The 18,778-nt window shown below is 39.1% G+C and overlaps 1 protein-coding gene across 1 annotated transcript in view; it reads left to right on the top strand.

Annotated features, from left to right (window-relative positions):
* ST8SIA4 (ST8 alpha-N-acetyl-neuraminide alpha-2,8-sialyltransferase 4) overlaps window positions 1-12,596 on the top strand; it is a 94,125-nt gene extending 81,529 nt beyond the window's left edge. The window contains exon 5 of the mRNA XM_045021694.1: window positions 7,647-12,596. Within this exon, the coding sequence (XP_044877629.1) occupies window positions 7,647-7,929 (283 nt within the window). The 3' untranslated portion in view covers window positions 7,930-12,596. The remainder of the gene's footprint in view (window positions 1-7,646) is intronic.
* Window positions 12,597-18,778: the final 6,182 nt, after the last annotated feature.

Raw genomic sequence — 18,778 nt, 5'->3', positions numbered from 1 at the left:
ACATGTGCCAAGAAGGTTAATGGATAGTCTGATAGCCAACAGCTGATGCTGTTACTTTTTTTTTTTTTAAGTTTACTCTTGGTTTTTTAGCTATGCTGTATTTTCCATCCACAACTGAATAAAATGGTGTAAAATATATGAAATAAAATCTACCCTCACCACCATTTTCCATTTGATTTCATCCTTAATAATGTCAGTTCAGATTTTCAGCTGTTTAACTTCTCATGCAGGAATATGTAATGATTAATATGGCACCATTTTTGCTAGTCACAGTACCTCAGCATCTTTTATCTTTTATCTTACTGGGGTGAAACCACTGTACTGAAAGGCTGTCTCAAAACTTTGCCATACTTGAACAATGCAAGATGGAGAGGACATGGCACCATTAGACAAATCCATCCTTAAATCATCTTTCCACCATGATAGGACTTCTCAAAGTCTGTTGTCCATGAAAACTTTATTCTAAGTGTGTCTGCCAGATTGTTGCCAGTCACTCCTCTGCTAAAATCTTGTACCTGGGACTTCTGCATCAGAAGTTCAATAGAAATTATGCATTAAGTTTGTGAAGTAATAATCCTTAATGCTAAACACTGAAAATGTAAACAGGTCTCATTTATATAAATATTTTTGTTGTGTTCTTTCTGATACATAAATAATTTACCTCACAAATCTTTTTAAATCTTAATATTACAGAATGCAAGGCTTTAATGGCCAATTCAGCTTTCTGTGTAGTTTACTAATCTTTGTTTAATGCCATTAGCCAAACAAAAAGAACAGGAATACTTGTGGCACCTTAGAGACAACCAGATTTATTTGAGCATAAGCTTTCGTGGGCTACAGTCAAGTGCTCAAATAAATCTGGTTGTCTCTAAGGTGCCACAAGTACTCCTGTTCTTTTTGCGGATACAGACTAACACGGCTGCTACTCTGAAATTAGCCAAACAGTATTTTGCTAATGACTTCTGTTTAAAGATGACTAATCAGGATATTTAAATTGGCAAATTGCTACTATGTACATCCATTTTAAGCAGATATGCAAACGCTTGCTGTCATTGCTTTTTGAGAGGCATGAGGGAGTTTGGATGGAAGTAATTGACTTTTTCACTGCCTGTTGCAACTTTAGGCCAAGAATGGGAAAATTCAAAGTGAGAGGGTATCCTGTCATCAGGCTTATGCCTGCTGTATGCTTCCTAGGGCTCCAAGAGTCAATATTGGATGTGGATGACTTTCTCCAAGAAGGACTCTGATAATACTTCTCAATGGGAGTAGCTGAAGTACTCAGTTAACAAGAGGATTCACAATCTGTGATAGTTCAATGGAATGTGATTTAGCAGTTGCTGTGGTGGAAGAAAGGTGGGATTTCTCTGTTTCTTCAATAGCCAGGACATAAGCTTGTATTTCTTGTACTGGGGCATGTCGATATCTGTTTGTTTTCGGTCACTGATGCACTGTCTTCCTTTGTACTTTTTTTGGTCAGAGATAATCAGAAAACCATAGAAACCCTTGGGAACTTTTGAGGAAGGAGCAAATGTTTCAATGCCAGAATATCAGCTGTTGTGGTTAATGATGGCACTAACACTGAATGGTCATAATGACCTACGTGGTCTTCTGTTTTACGGCCTTTTGATGAATTGAAGTAATATGCAAGGACGTTTTAGAATTTGACTGAATCCAGGAACTTCTTGTTAATAGGGCTGCTCTGTCTTGCCAGGAGACTTGGGAGGATTCTGATCTTAGCCTGAAGGAGACGATAGTCTGTTCAGGACTAGTGGTGTTTCTTGTTTTTGCTACGTCCACAGCCAGTTTGAAAATCAGGTCTAGGACGTCGATCGCTGTGAATATAGGTCCAAAGATAACCTGTGAAAAACTAAAGATGCCAGCTGCATTTTCCAGATCCTGAGTAGAGCTGCCTTTTCCTTTGCTGCTTGGAATTCTTAATCTTACAGAGAACCATACTTTCAACCATACTCCTAAAAATAAATAAAAAGAGGCTGTCATTATAGCTTAGATTTAGCTGAATGTGTTCACAGGCAGGAAAGGAAAGGTGCAAAATGGTTATTGATCAAACAATTACTTGCAACTTTAAGGAATTTCCAAAAATTAAGCCTTAATTGAGCTCATAGTGGGGCAGTTATTCTAGTAATTAACAATTTTAGTCATATAATCCAGGACTAAATGACAGAGGCCAGGTAGATGAAAAGGTCTATTTTAAAATCAGTTCAAACAGTGATTGGGATCTTGGCTTTGCAGAGGTGAGAATTGTTCATTCCTGATTAATTACAAATCTGATTTCTAAAGAAGGCTGTAAACTTCAAACTGCTCTAACCTTTTATTCATTTCACATCTTGTGTTCTTTGGATCTGTATTTGAGTTGATCTCAAGCTGCAAAATTCAGCTACAGATTTAAACCCACCCCATATTTTGATTATGAAGTTTAGTTTGGGCCCATGTCTCATTTGTATGAGTGGGCGAACAATTACATTTTTCTCAGTATGATTTGGATAAGAGTTTTGACAAGTAGAAGAAAGTTTCCTTGCAGGTTTTTAATTCCTAGTGTAAACTCTACTAGTGATAGACTTTGGCATCTTGGGGGTGTTTTTCATCCTAGCAGTAATAGAATATTCATCTCTGCCTCTTGGAAATAACTTGTACTAATTCCTTGTGCCAGAAATATGGAACTGTCTCTATATATTGCAGTTTTATTTATTGAACATTTAACCCTGCCATTCTTACTAGAGTCGCCAGGCATCCGGTTTTTTATCCGAATGACTGGTCAAAAAGCGACCCTGGCGGCTCCGATCACCCCCGCCCCCTGTGTCCCTACCCTATCCTGGAGCCCTCTCCTGCACCCTTAACCCCTCATTTCTTGGCCCGCCCCACAGCCAGAACCCCCCGCTGGATCCCTCACCCCCTCGCACACCCCAGCCCCCTGCCCCAGCCCAGTGAAAGTGAATGAGGGTTGGGGAGAGCAAGCGAGGAGGGAGAGGGGCTGGAGTGAATGGGTGGTGGGGCCTCAGACAAGGGGTGGGGTGGAGGCAGGTCCTCTTGAAGGGGCAGGGCAAGGGTGTTGGTTTTGTGCAATTAGAAAGTTGGCAACTCTAGTTCTTACATGAGTGAAATTCACCCAAGATAAGAGGAGGCCATGGAAGGTTCCCAACAAAAAAAATGGAAGCACCTGGTTGGGCTTCTGAGGGAAAGGCAGCAGTGTGTAGTAAGTAAGCAGCTTGACTCTGCAACCTCCTGCATGTGGTGAGCCTGCCACACCAATTCTGCATAGCCTTGCAACACCTGTTTCTGCTGAAACTAGATCCCTGGGTTTCAGCTTCAGCCTATATTGAGCAGATATCTGTATCTGTGGCTTGAAGTTCTTGAACTGACTATTGCTCAGTCTGAAGTTGTTTTCAGCTCAGGGAGCCTAGCACTTGTTAAAACAAAATACGACAATAAAAATCTTACCAGTTGTAAAATGCTGGATCAACAGAGGGAACATCTCAGAGGTCTCTCCTGCCTAAAAATGCAGGTTAATGAAAACATTCAGAATAACACATAGTACTGTGCAATTATCATAATCGCATACCATAATATTCGCTTTCTTAATTTACTTTCATTCATATGTCTTTTAAACTAAACAGATTCCTGAGTCTTTCTCTGCTGTCTTTAAAGTGGCCATGGCTCAGCCTGGAGCTGCTTTCAGCTCACAGAACCTGTCAGCTTTTAAAAACTGTGTGAGTGCAACAGGAATGATTTGGAGGGGGGAGGGACTGGAAAGGCAAGAGAAGGTTCTTTTTCCTTTTAAACAAAGGCCATTTTTTTTTCTGAGATGAAAGAACCACTGTCCAAGCCACATCCACTTCAGAGACTCAGACTGCAAGACACTAACTGAAACTGAAAAGGTCAATTTTAACAGAATTAATATTTTTAGGATTTGGGGGCTTCTTATGCTTTTAAGACGCTTTTGATATTAAAGGCTAAATATTGCTACTCTTACTCATGTCTGTAAACACATGTATTCACACGAGGTCCCAATGTTGCTCTAAATTAATATAATTTGTGTGTCTTTAAAAAAACCCAACCACACAACCATAAGTATGCACTCCAAACCAGCATTTCTCAAATGCGGCCGCTAGGGGCTTTTCATGCAGTCACGAAAACCTCCTGGGTGGTGATGGGGGAGGGGGGCAATTATCAACCTTTCCCCCTCCCTCCCTGTTGCTCCTGCATGCACTGCCCTGCATCACCACTGGAGGGCAGAGCATGGAGCACAATGCTGACTCCTGGTCCTGGCTGCACAGCAGCGGGCTCCAACCCCAGACTTCAGCTGTGCAGCCCCAGCTCTGACCACACAGTACATGCGCTGACCTCCGGCTCCGGCCATGCAGGCTCACCCCCATTGCCCTGGGCCCCACTGCCTTCCCTGGGCCCACATTCATCGCCTCTGGCCCCGCTGCCTCCTCCTGTGCCCCCCAGGCTTAATTTGTCCTGGGGCTTGCTGAGAAAAGTAATATTAAAATTCAAGTATCACTTTTCACAGCAGACTTACTGTTTGTTAGTCACTTATCACAGCCTCTGAGCTGGCTACTAAGTGTGCTGTGAAAAGTGATATTAACGAACATACAAGTATTTTTACTATTGAGTCTGCAAAAAAACTTACATAAATAAATTACAATGATTTGGATGTGTGTATAAGCGTATTTATTTGTTTTTTTCCCTAAAGTTAATTAAGTGTTTTAGAGAAAAGTATCAGCACGGCAAGAGCTGGTGGCCACACTTTGAGGCCACCAAAAAATGTGTTGTGAGAACCCCTGCTCCAAACAGTAATAATACTTAACACTTACAGAGCTTTACCTCTTCAAAGTGCTCAACAAACCTTAACTAAGTGTTTGAGCAAGCATGAGGCCAGTCCTTACCAAGCCACTAACCTTATTTAATGAATATGGCCATATTTTTCAGAACTAGGTGCCTAAAGATAGGAAGACGGTGAAGATTTTCAGTTAGATGCCTAACTCCCTTTGACTTTCCATGCAGTCCACCCAACTTCCATTTGTGTCCTTGAAAACATCCCCTGATTCCTAAATCCATATTTAGGTACCTATGTAAAAGTGATCTGATTTTCAGTGGAGCGATCAAACATAATCCCATTAACTTCTGTGGAATGTATGGCTATTCAGCATAAAAATCAGACCACTTTTCTTTGTTTCAATTAATAATAAAACTTAGCTCCTATTTAGCACTTTTCATCCAGAGATCTCCACATGTTTTGCAAAGGAGGGTAAATGTCATTATCCCAGTTTTACAGATGGGGAAACTTTTAAGTAAATATACATGAGCAAGACAAAATGTAACTCTTGGTCTGCAGTTATGCGAGCTATGCAGTACTGTTATGTCTTGCACTTCTTATTTTCATTCACTTGTTTTTTAGGCAAGAATGATATGTGAAACAGCCTCTGTACTTGTCAAAGGTTCAGTGTGAGGCTGGTCTGCTTGGGTAGTAGCATGGCAAGCTAGGGTGGAAGTAAAGGTTTATCATTAGAGAACAACATGCTGTCTTCATTGTTCAATGGACGGAGCAGGTTATCTGCAATTATTTTCAGCACCTGCTTGCCTTGAGAGCTTGTTAGAATTTGGAACTCAAACTCATGTGCCTGGCCTCTCTTTAACCTGGTGTTAATATAAAAATTAATATATCTTAGAAGAAAATAAGTTGACCTAATGAGTCATTGTCAGTGTAGCTGTAGCTCTATCTTAATGTTATGTGGATTAGTTCCATTGGCCCTAACAAAAGTGTTTCCTTTTTCATAAACCTGTGAAATGCTGGCACATCCATCTCTTAAAAACAGACTTTGGCAAACCTGAATAGAACCAAGAAAATAAAATTCTGTCAAAACATGGTTCAACTCAGTGCCTCCTTTCAGAATACAGTTCCCTCCGTTTATTCAAAATGTACCAGAAACAGATGTGAATGGTCTTCCAATGTAGTGTCATCAGTCAGGATTTCTTTTTGGCACGCAAGAAAAAAAGCCTAAATTTATCAGATTCTTCACATTCTTGTGTTTCTTTCTCTGTCACTCTTTGCATCAACTTTTGCAGTTGAGAGGCTCTGTCTCATTGCCAACATATGCTTTAAAAAACCTGAGAAACCTGTGATTAATGACATCCAGAACTAAGCCTGCCAAGATGTACATTTGTCATTGTTGCATTTGGAAGGAGAGTTTGCTGAAAACCAAAGAAACAGTGTAACTACAACACTGCACAGTATTTCAGATTAGAAATTAGATACATCACCTTTTGGTAACATCTTGATTTCGCACACAGATTTGTCTATCAAGTCTGCAAAAGCATGTTCAGATTTATGAGGATTTTGTTAGTACGTATAAAGAGATCGATCGAGAATAGAGAGAGTTCATTTTAATGGTGAATTTATAAAAAAAGTTGCTATCCTTGTGATGGGGAAAAGGAATAGTCTCAAATTTGTAGTAAACATGCAAACAAGTTAAAGGGTCAGATTACTTTAATAAAAATGTCCTTTATTATTCAATGAAACAATGAATCAGATTTTACAAAAATACAGTTTTGCCTTCGTGTGTTTTCTTAAGAGAAGCTATAGGTCATTACACAAAAATGTTTATCACTGCATCTACTTTTGCACAAGCAATTAATTTGCGTGTTTAAAATTGGCTAATTAGATATTTATTTATTAAATTGGATCTTTCTAAGTATAAATGATCAGATATATGTCTATGTGGCCCATTTTGCCTATGCAGTTACCTGATAATTAGAACAGCTACATGCATCTTTTTGAAGAATAGTCTAAAAGACTTTGGCCCAAAGATTTGAACTATTTCTCAGTCAAAGTGAACTATTTAGACATTTGTTTGGCACAGATACTTCCTCCTATCTTAGTGTTTAATTATAGCGAATGATCCTGATTAGTAGGTGCTAATCTTGAATCCATGTTTCCCAAACTTTTCCATACCATGACCCCATCTCACAACAGAAAATAACTTAAGACCCTGTCCCATTAAGAAAGAGGGTGTAGTTTTTACTCTCTGGACCTGTTAACAATACCCCTGAGGGTGGCAGTCCCCATCACCTCAGTAAACTGGTATTCTAGTTCTTCCCCTCATCTAACGTCTATGAAATAATGTAAAAAGAGTGTCTTTTCAAAATGAATGAAATCTCCTTTTATATCTTTTGGAGCTGGCAGTTCCAGAACTCAAGTGGTTACTTCATTTTGTCTTGGAATTCCTAACTCCTAGTATACAATTGAGCCAATGTAAAGCTTCAGTTCAGGAGCAATACCGTGTGTTGGTCGCGGCTTCAACCTCCTCCTCCAAAAAGAAAGTTAACCCCTTTAAAAACTTGTGAACTCCTTGCTCACACAAGTGAGCAGTTACCTACGGAGGTCATTCCACTGAAAATTAATGGAACTACTTTTGCAAGTAACTGCTCACCATCTTGCCCTAAAGGAGAAGAAACCAGCTAATCTGTATATATCCATTCCAAGGAAATGAATGAAGCCCATAAAAACATGCATGAAAGAAAAATAATGTATATAATGAAGATAAACTAAATGCATTTCACAAGTTTTGTTTACATGGAGTTGTATGTACGTTTCATGACTTGTCTTTTTCTTGTTTGCTTTGTAGCTACTGGCTGACAAACAAGGTCCACATCAAACGACCCAGCACCGGTCTCCTCATGTACACGCTCACTACCAGATTTTGTGATGAAATTCACCTGTATGGGTTCTGGCCATTCCCAAAGGATTTATATGGAAAACCAGTCAAATATCATTACTACGATGATCTAAAATATCGGTACTTTTCTAATGCCAGCCCTCATAGGATGCCATTAGAGTTTAAAACTTTACATATGTTACATAACCAAGGAGCACTGAAATTAACAACAGGGAAATGTGTACAGCAATAAAGCACATGTAAAGTACAATATAAAGTACAGAATAGTCACTTCATCATAAAGATGTTGTGAAAGGCAATGGGATCCAACAGAGGATATATTTCAATACCCACTAAGCCATTGAGAAAAGGAAGCTTACCTGAAGTCCATGACCAGCTGATATTATACCTGTGAAGTGCTATAAAACTAAGATATCTTGACTGCAAGGGTTCAAGTAAGTGCCACTTTCACTAAGAACAAAGCTTGAATGTATAATCAGTAGTGTTTACAAGATCCAATGATGCATTCATCGTCAATTAATGAAGAAGCAAATAGTCCATTTAATGCTGACTGCCACCACAAAATTGAGCAGCTTATAGAAGAAATACTCAGCAGATGGAATCTGCCCTTGGGGAAATAAAACAGCCTTTGTCATCAGAAATCATGGTGGACTTAGTGGAGAAAGTGATGTCTATTTGATTAAATAGATCAAGTAAATGCCTTCAGTCAGGGGACTGTTTGACCTTGTATTATAACCTCATTGTTTTTGTTGGTGTTTTTTCTGATTGCTGTTTTATTCATTTGGGTATTGGAATCCTTAAAGGATTTTATGAGAACAATAGGAACAATTAAAAATAAAATCTTCAAAGAGTTGTATTTGAAGAAATAAGTTCTTATTGGAGGGAAATCAAATACTTAAAAAATATTTATGTTGTATCCTGCTGTTGCACAACTCTAAACCTCCAGATTGCTTTTTTTAACTGCGGTTGTCAGTACCAGCTAAACAGAACCACTATGAGATTGGTAATTTTGAGCCATTCTTAAGGAAAAGTTTCTGTTACTTGCCAACTGGGGAGGATGTACTTAATAAGAAGGTGCCCTTACATTTGGTACCAAAGATTACACTGATTTTTTTTGTATACAAATACCTTTGTTTTTCTTTTCATGCAGAAAACGTACATTTAATACTGTGTTGCTGTGCTGCTGAAGGAAAAATGTTTTTGGGTATTGTTTTCTACTGGAATATATGTTGCCTACTTTGTTTGAATGAAGAGCCTCAAACAAATTCCCTATGCTGACCTTGTCCCAGGTGATTTGTTTTGTAGAAATATCCAGATTGTTTTTATTCCATGCACTTAAACATATGAGTGTGATTTTTATTTCCATTGGAGCAAAATTTTCAGTTTTTAATTACTGTAATAAAAGAATTAATGACAAAAAATTAATGTAGCAAAATTTTGCACTATGTAATATCCCTGTCATTGGAATGGGTAAAAAAACTGAATGGAAAATAAAGCATAAATTGAACAAAGTCCTTTTTAAATCTAAATTTCTCAGTGTTGGACAATAAACCTGTCTTGTATCAGTCTAAGATGCTGATAAGTAACTGATGAAAATAGCACATTGCTGTATTATTCCCATATCAGTTATATTCTTCCAAACCTCCCTCACTCACTCATTCATTTTCTTACTCAGAACAACTGCTCTTGTCCTGTACTTGTCCAAGAAAGAGATTTAGAAGTGGCAGAAGGAGTATCTTCAGGATCTAGTACAGAAGAGTCTATAGTACCATTTCTTAGACTGTTCATATCACAGACTTGGGTAATGAGAGTGATTGAATGCATTAGAGTTAAGCAAAATCAGGACTTCCTTTTTAGAATGTGTATATCAGGAAACTTAACACCTGACACATGAGCAAGGATGCACCTATTTAAAAACGGGAAGAGCTAGGTTAAAGAACTTTACTCACACCTTGGTAGAGGAATGACTGTAGCCAAGTGAAGACCCCCCCCCCAATCCCAACTGCTGGTCTTGGACGTGATGGTTCTAGTGGAATGAGCGCCATATCATACTTTCACTCTGATTGCTCCCTAATGACAGTGGGGTCTGAAGCCTGATTACGTCTCCAGTCATGTGTCAGGCTCCAGAACTAGCACTTAAGAAAGTTTTAAGAGCATATCTTTGCCTTGTTGACTAACTTCTCCTTCCTCCCCCCGCATCTATACAACACATGGTGGGTTTTAGCCCTAAAGGATAAATCTTGTTCCTAATTTGCGGGTCCAGGATTCATTACACATGGCAAAGGAAAGTCTATAATCATGCAAGTCCACTAGCCAGACTCCCCTCAGAGGAGGCCACAGAACTTATTACTGCAGCCAACAGACTGTGGTTTGAAAGCACAGCTGTCCATCTCATAGACATAGTCAACATTTCTGTCCACCCCCCAAGCTTTCCTGCACAACACTTGTTTGCTTTGGCTTTGTGCTGGGGTCCAAGATCTGGCCTACATGATCATGGATTAATACCTTTTTTGTTTTGTTTTTTTATTCCAGAAATCATAGGGGAATCACTTAGAGCTACTTGGCAGCACTGAATGGAACATATTTAAATTGGGTTTGAAAAACTGCAAAACTGTGTAGGGTAAACATTAAAGGTTTGCATTTTAAAACAAATGTGGGTGATATCCTTGTTAACAGTAAATATGCATGGAGATCATCTTGTTCCACCCATTATTTTTTATATAATGATTGATTGTCCACTGAGAGATGTACTGATATCCATGTCAGAGAAGCTCAGAGTAGTGCCTTTTTAGCTTATTCACATACCTTTATTACTACATACTTCGTGGTCTGTGAATTTGGGCTCCCTCTTGAGATGGCAGTGTCTACAGTCAAAAAAGGGCTTCCTCGTGGATTAAAACTGGTTTTTTCTGCCCCATCTCAGGGAACTTTTTAATACTCCAATATGAGTTCAATGAAGATAAAGTTCAAAGTAGATGGACATGCTTTATTTCCCATTGCACAAAAAAAAATGGCTTTTCTTAGTAGACTTAGGGAAACCAGTGAGACCTAGAAACAGAATGGTAGATGAGTTTTTTCCTGTTCAGATTTAAAATTCAGCAGATGAAGATTGGGGGAAGTAGGCAGAATATGAATGAGTATTTAGAAGATATGCATGAGCCTATTTTGCAGTGTTCACATCTAGTTCTGTTGATGAAACTGACCCCAGTGCAAAAACCACAAACAAACCCAGTAGCTCAATGTAATGCAGGGAGATTCTTTGGTAGACTGAAGAGGGGGAGTCCCAGTCCTGTGTCCATTACTGCAGCCACCTTCCCCATGATCCTGTATCTCCCTTTGTGAAGGTCAATGTCCAGTAAATCTTCTCCACATCAGCAGATCCATGGATGCCAGCCCATCCCTGGCCTGCCATGCCCTGCTCCTAAACACTGCTGCACGAGGATTACAGAGCTGGTGTCCATAATATACAGGGCTGCCCCTGGACCTCCATTCAAATTCCCCAAATCCTCCCCTCAACAGTGAAATCACACTGCTTCCACTATGTGACCCTCTTTTTCCTGTGGAGGTTGGTGAAGGATTGGCCTCATTGAACTTATATGGAGGTTTAAATATGGCATAGGGCCTATGCAAGGGAATGGATTTCACTGTGTGGTTCTTCAACTCACAGTACAACAATCTAGCTCAAATCTGCATAGCAGCTTTGGATGAGTTCTGTTGTTTTCATCTTCCTACACTGCTTACAGAACTGCTAGTATAAACATCAGTTGTAATTATTGCCCAACACTTATCGTTGACTTATGTTAACTAGAGAAAATAAAATGGACAAGTTGTCCGCCTGCTATAATGATAACCCATTTGGTGGGGATATGAAACTGGGCATCAGATTAAGCTGATTATGAATGAGGAATGGTTTCAAATGACTGACTTCTTCCTGCACAAGATATAGCAATCACCGGTAATGATTCTAGCAAATATGTTTTTAAAAGAATAATAATTGAAAGCAAAATTCTGGAAACTGTCTGTTATGTTGCCAGAATCTTGAGGCTGAGCTACAGTGAGGCAAAGTTAGCAGAGGAATTTGTTTTCATTCAAACATGTTTGTTGTAAATGATTTATAAACTAGTATTTTTACATTTCTTTGTCAGGGACCCTCTCTCCTGTGGTTTAATGGAGAATATATTTGCTTGTTAAGTTTGCAGTTTTCTACCCCAGTTCCCTAAATGACCCCCTCAAGGATTGAGCTCACAACACTGGGTTTAGTAGGTCAATGTGCAAAGACCTGAGCTATCCCTCCAGTTTTTCCTCACCCCTTTTCTACCCCTCATCTAACATCTACTGAATGTTTCCAACCTTGAAGGGGTTTGGGCAATTTGATGTGTTTTGCAAACTGAACCACAATTAATAAATCCTACCATGAAATAAACTTCTCATTAAAAATAAAATCAACACGCTCATGAGGATGACGACTTGTTTGAATTGACTGCAATTTGCAGATAAATACTTGTGGGTTCAGTACATTTTTTTTTCTTTTTAGGGTCTGATCCTGTGAAGTGCTGAGCACTTGTTGCTCTCATTGAGTTCACTGAGAGTTGAAGTGCTCAGAACAAATAGGCGCCTAGCCTCTTGCAGGATTTAAGCTTTATATTGCACATTAAGTTTTATTGTTTTGAAGATATGTTACTTTGTGTAGGGAAAAGCACAATTGTTCTAAATGTATATAATAAAGGAAGAGAGTTTATGGAGTAGAGCATTTCTGCACAGTACTATTGCTACTGAGCATTCACAATACCATTTGTGTAGTTTACAGTATTAAGATGTATTCTGTCAGGCTTGTCCTCTAATATTATTTTGTGTACAGCATTTGGGTATTACTGTTTTATTATTTGTATAACTGTAAAATAAATTAAACATTTTTTTTTCATTTTTTCTCTTACTTTCTCATATTGTGTTCCTCTATACTACAATCAGCCTTAAGTTTTATTTTCACAGGTTTTCAAATTAGTCTTAATATGTTGCAATAGAAAAATCCTTTAAAATATATCATATGTCAGGATTTAAGGGTTAGAAAAACTAATCAAACATGGCCAGATTTAATATTTACAGACAGTTTAGAATATACTAGGGATAAAATCCATCGGGTTATGTAGGAATTAACCGAGTTCTATAAAAGTTACTGTAAAAACTCCTGGAGTTAATAGCAAATGTTATCATTTGCCATTGACTTGTAAGTTATACTGTAGAATCAAATAGAGAGTTTATATCCTTACTATGGAATTGTTTAGATTTAAAAAAAATCGATAAAAAGTACTGTTCTGTAATAAATGTGATCACCTGTTTCCGTAACGGTAGATTCAACTTGCGCACACTGCTGAAGTCTGGGCATATTTGAAAAAGCCATGAAAGTCAATACTTTGCAGAGCTCCACTGTTTTCCACTGCATAGAAGTTGGACGTTCTATTTTACTGAATCCAGCCCATAGTACTATAATATGACTGGGATTCTTTAAATAATGGTCAGTTTTTATAGGATCAGTGGTATTGCTTTAATTACCTTCCACTATGAAGATGTGTGCATACCAGATTATACAACAGTACCATGATATATGCTTGCACTATAACGAAGAGCTACTTATGCTCAGTATTCTGATCTGTTTTCTTGCACAGTTCTCAACAATGGCCTCATCTTTTTCTCCTCATTGTATTCCTTCCTGTCCTCTATTTTCTCATTCCAAAACCTATATGTATGTATATTTAACATTGTTTAATTGCTTCCTCAGAATTCTAAGAAACCCTAGTTAGCAAGAATATAAAAGACTATTTCTAAAAGAATAATGCAAAAGGGAACATAATTTTCACTTTGTCTTTTTTAATGGCACCCAGATACTATGATATTAGATAGATGGCAAAGTGCAGGAGGCTGTGGGCTGAGAGAGAAATTTTTTATTTCCTAGGGACTAAAATTTGCCTAAGGAAAAGTATGATGAGGAATAAACAGAATGAAAAAGACACCCCCTTTGTTGATCCACTGTTTTTTTGTTTTGTTTTGTTTTGTTTTTTGACTCTGGATCATATGGAGGACCAGTCTTATTCTCATTGAAGTAAACACTAATTTTCCCTGAGGATCAATGGTAGAATATGGTCTTATTGGCCAAATTCTGCTCACAGTTACATCAGAGTAAATCTGAAATAACTCCATTGATTCAAATTCATTGACTTATTCTATTGTTGTAACTGAGACTAGAATCTGGTGCCATGTAGTTACTAAAATGAAGAAAGTGCCTATTATTTAAAAGTCTGCATGCACACTCTTCATGTTCTAGTGTAGTGCATGGTCTAAAAATTATTGGGACTGCTTCTCACTTCCACTGGGTTTGTACCAGTAAAACTACACTAGAAACAATGGAGTTCCTCCTGATTTAAATTAATGTGAGTTTGGAATAAGAGATTATGTTGGTCTTGAAAGAGATAGGGAACCAGAATGCAATAGCTTTGTGTTAGGGCTACATGTATATCAAAGACTCTCAAGAACAAATTCAGCACTAGAACAGACCTGTTGACATTAGATCTGATTACAGATATTTGGAATTTCTTCCTAATTTTTTTTCAATGAAAAATGTGGTTTCCACAAAGTTGATGTTTTCCATGGGTTTATTTATTTTACCTTCTCTACCTCCTCAATTGGGAAAAACTAAACAAAATATTTAGTTTCAGGTCGGTTTTAGCCAAATCAAAATATTTTCATTTGTCAAAGCAAATTGATACATTTCATTTCAAGTCAGTTTGACAAACTGTGTCCATCTGAGCTGCCACACATCCTCATGGGAGTTGTAGTTTAGGTACCTCATGTCCCCATTCTTAACGATGGCCTTGGCCCCTTGGCCTGACGCATTTCCCAGGATGTAGTGTGGCCGCCTCTCTCGCTGAACTGCCTTGATGCATCATGGGAAGCCCATGACCGTGTTTTATCCTGGGAGATGTAGTCCAGCCAGAGAGCCCATTGAGGAGAAGGGGGACATGAGGTACCCAAACAACAGTTCCCATGAGGCATCACAGCAGCTCGAGCAGATGTAGTTCAATGAACCAAACCAATATCAAATATTTCAATTTGGGAAAGTTGAAATGATTTACTTTTATCATAAATATGTATTCTATTTTTAAAACGAAATATTTCAATATTTCCAAACTGAAAAAATCAGAACTTTTCTTTCTGCAAAAAGGTTTGGTATTTTGACTTTTTCCATCCTGATTTAGGAAAAAACAAATGTCAAATTATTGGATTTTCCCACAGGATGGAATTTCCAATTTTCTATCAGCCCTACTGCACACCCCAAGGTTGATTGTTGCATTTAGAGAGTTCCTTCTGTGGGAGCAGCCTATTATAGCCCTGCTTTTGCGTGTCCTACATTGAGTCATTCTTCTATGAATTAGAGCAATCTATAGGCCTTCACCATTACTGGAATTTTTAATTCCATCTATGCAGTGTTTCTCAAACTGGGGTCACCACTTGTGTGGGGAAAGCCCCTGGCGGGCTGGGCCGGTTTGTTTACCTGCCCCGTCCACAGGTATGGCTGATTGCGACTCCCACTGGCCGCGATTCGCTGCTCCGGGCCAGTGGGGGCTGCTGGAAGCGGTGCGGGCTGAGTTTGAACTGCCCAATTCAAACTAGATGGAAGGATAAACAAAAATAGATCTGGGACTAGGATTTTTTATTTCAAAAGAGCTAACTTTAAAGAATTAAGGAAATTAGTTATGGAAGTGGATTGGACTGAAGAATTTGTGGATCTAAAGGTGGAGGAGGCCTGGAATTACTTCAAGTCAAAGTTGCAGAAACTATCAGAAGCCTGCATCCCAAGAAAGGGGAAAAAATTCATAGGCAGGAGTTGTAGACCAAGCTGGATGAGCAAGCATCTCAGGGCTAGTCCACACTTACCGTCCGGGTCGACGCGGTGAGTTCGACTTCTCGGAGTTCGAACTATCGCATCTGATCTAGACGCGATAGTTCGAACTCCGGAAGCGCCGCGGTCGACTCTGGTACTCCACCACTGCAAACGGCGGTGGCGGAGTCGACCTTGGAGCCGCGGAGTTCGACCCCGCCACGTCTGGACGGGTGAGTAGTTCGAATTAGGGTACTTCGAATTCAGCTACGCTATTCACGTAGCTGAATTTGCGTACCCTAATTCGAACCCCCTTTTTAGTGTGGACCAGGCCTCAGAGAGGTGATTAAGAAAAGGCAGAAAACCTACAAGGAGTGGAAGATGGGAGGGATTAGCAAGAAAAGGTACCTTATTGAGGTCAGAACATGTAGGGATAAAGTGAGAAAAGCCAAAAGCCATGTAGAGTTGGACCCTGCAAAGGGAATTAAAACCAATAGTAAAAGGTTCTATAGCCATATTAATAAAAAAACAAAGAAAGAAGTGGGACTGCTAAAAACACTGAGGATGAAGTGGAGGTTAAGGATAATCTAGGCATGGCCCAATATCTAAACAAATACTTTGCCTCAGTCTTTAATGAGGCTAATGAGGAGCTTAGGGATAATGGTAGGATGACATAAGAACATAAGAAAGGCCGTACCGGGTCAGACCAAAGGTCCATCTAGCCCAGTATCTGTCTACCGACAGTGGCCAATGCCAGGTGCCCCAGAGGGAGTGAACCTAACAGGCAATGATCAAGTGATCTCTCTCCTGCCATCCATCTCCATCCTCTGATGAACAGAGGCTAGGGACACCATTCTTACCAATCCTGGCTAATAGCCATTTATGGACTTAGCCACCATGAATTTATCCAGTCCCCTTTTAAACATTGTTATAGTCCTAGCCTTCACAACCTCCTCAGGTAAGGAGTTCCACAAGTTGACTGTGTGCTGCGTGAAGAAGAACTTCCTTTTATTTGTTTTAAACCTGCTGCCTATTAATTTCATTTGGTGACCCCTAGTTCTTGTATTGTGGGAATAAGTAAATAACTTTTCCTTATCCACTTTCTCAACATCACTCATGATTTTATATACCTCTATCATGTCCCCCCTTAGTCTTCTCTTTTCCAAGCTGAAGAGTCCTAGCCTCTTTAATCTTTCCTCATATGGGACCCTCTCTAAACCCCTAATCATTTTAGTTGCCCTTTTCTGAACCTTTTCTAGTGCGAGAATATCTTTTTTGAGGTGAGGAGACCACAACTGTACACAGTATTCGAGATGTGGGCGTACCATGGATTTATATAAGGGCAATAATATATTCTCAGTCTTCTTCTCTATCACCTTTTTAATGATTCCTAACATCCTGTTTGCTTTTTTGACCGCCTCTGCACACTGTGTGGACATCTTCAGAGAACTATCCACGATGACACCAAGATCTTTTTCCTGACTCGTTGTAGCTAAATTAGCCCCCATCATGTTGTATGTATAGTTGGGGTTATTTTTTCCAATGTGCATTACTTTACATTTATCCACATTAAATTTCATTTGCCATTTTGTTGCCCAATCACTTAGTTTTGTGAGATCTTTTTGAAGTTCTTCACAATCTGCTTTGGTCTTAACTATCTTGAGCAGTTTAATATCATCTGCAAACTTTGCCACCTCACTGTTTACCCCTTTCTCCAGATCATTTATGAATAAATTGAATAGGATTGGTCCGAGGACTGACCCTTGGGCAACACCACTAGTTACCCCTCTCCATTCTGAGAATTTACCATTAATTCCTACCCTTTGTTCCCTGTCCTTTAACCAGTTCTCAATCCATGAAAGGACCTTCCCTTTTATCCCATGACAGCTTAATTTACGTAAGAGCCTTTGGTGAGGGACCTTGTCAAAGGCTTTCTGGAAATCTAAGTACACTATGTCCACCGGATCACAAATGGGAATGAGGATATGGAGGTAGATATTACCACATCCAAGGTAGATGCCAAACTCGAACAGCTTAATGGGACTAAATCGGGGGGCCCAGCTAATCTTCATCCAAGAATATTAAAGAAACTGGCACATGAAATTGCAAGCCTATTAGCAAGAATTTTTAATGAATCAGTAAACTCAGGGGTTGTACTGTACGACTGGAGAATTGCTAACATAGTTCCTATTTTTAAGAAAGGGAAAAAAAGTGATCCGAGTAACTATAGGACTGTTAGTTTGACATCTGTAGTATGCAAGGTCTTGGAAAAAATTTTGAAGGAGAAAGTAGTTAAGGACATTGAGGTCAATGGTAATTGGGACAAAATACAACATGGTTTTACAAAAGGTAGATTGTGCCAAACCAACCTGATCTCCTTCTTTGAGAAGATAACAGATTTTTTTAGACAAAGGAAACGCAGTGGATCTAATTTACCTCGATTTCAGTAAGGCATTTGATACGATTCCACAAGGGGCATTATTACTTAAATTGGAAAAGATGGGGATCAATATGAAAATTGAAAGGTGGATAAGGAACTGGTTAAAGGGGAGACTACAATGGGTCATACTGAAAGGTGAACTGTCAGGCTGGAAGGCGGTTACTAGTGGAGTTCCTTAGGGATCAGTTTTGGGACCAATCTTATTTAATCTTATTACTGACCTTGGCACAAAAAGTGGCAATGTACTAATAAAGTTTGCAGATGACACAAAGCTGGGAGGTATTGCTAACACAGATAAGGACCGGGATATCATACAGGAAGATCTGGATGACTTTGTAAACTGGAGTAATAGTAATAGGATGAAATTTAATAGTGAAAAGTGCAAGGTCATGCATTTAGGGATTAATAACAAGAATTTTAGTTATAAATTGGGGACACATCAGTTGGAAGTAACAGAGGAGGAGAAGGACCTCGGAGTATTGGTTGATCACAGGATGACTATGAGCCGCTAATGTGATATGGCTGTGAAAAAAAGCTAATGCGGTCTTGGGATGCATCAGTCAAGGTATTTCCAGTAAAGATAAGGAGGTGTTAGTACCGTTATACAAGGCACTGGTGAGACCTCATCTGGAATATTGTGTGCAGTTCTGGTCTCCCATGTTTAAGAAGGATGAATTCAAACTGGAACAGGTACAGAGAAGGGCTACTAGGATGATCCAAGGAATGGAAAACCTGTCTTATGAAAGGAGACTCAAAGAGCTTGGCTTG

This window comes from Mauremys mutica, chromosome 6 (genome assembly GCF_020497125.1).
Source record: "Mauremys mutica isolate MM-2020 ecotype Southern chromosome 6, ASM2049712v1, whole genome shotgun sequence".
Taxonomy (NCBI): Eukaryota; Metazoa; Chordata; order Testudines; family Geoemydidae; genus Mauremys; species Mauremys mutica.
Note: the sequence above shows the minus strand (reverse complement) of the source record. Positions and strands in the feature narration are given on the sequence as shown.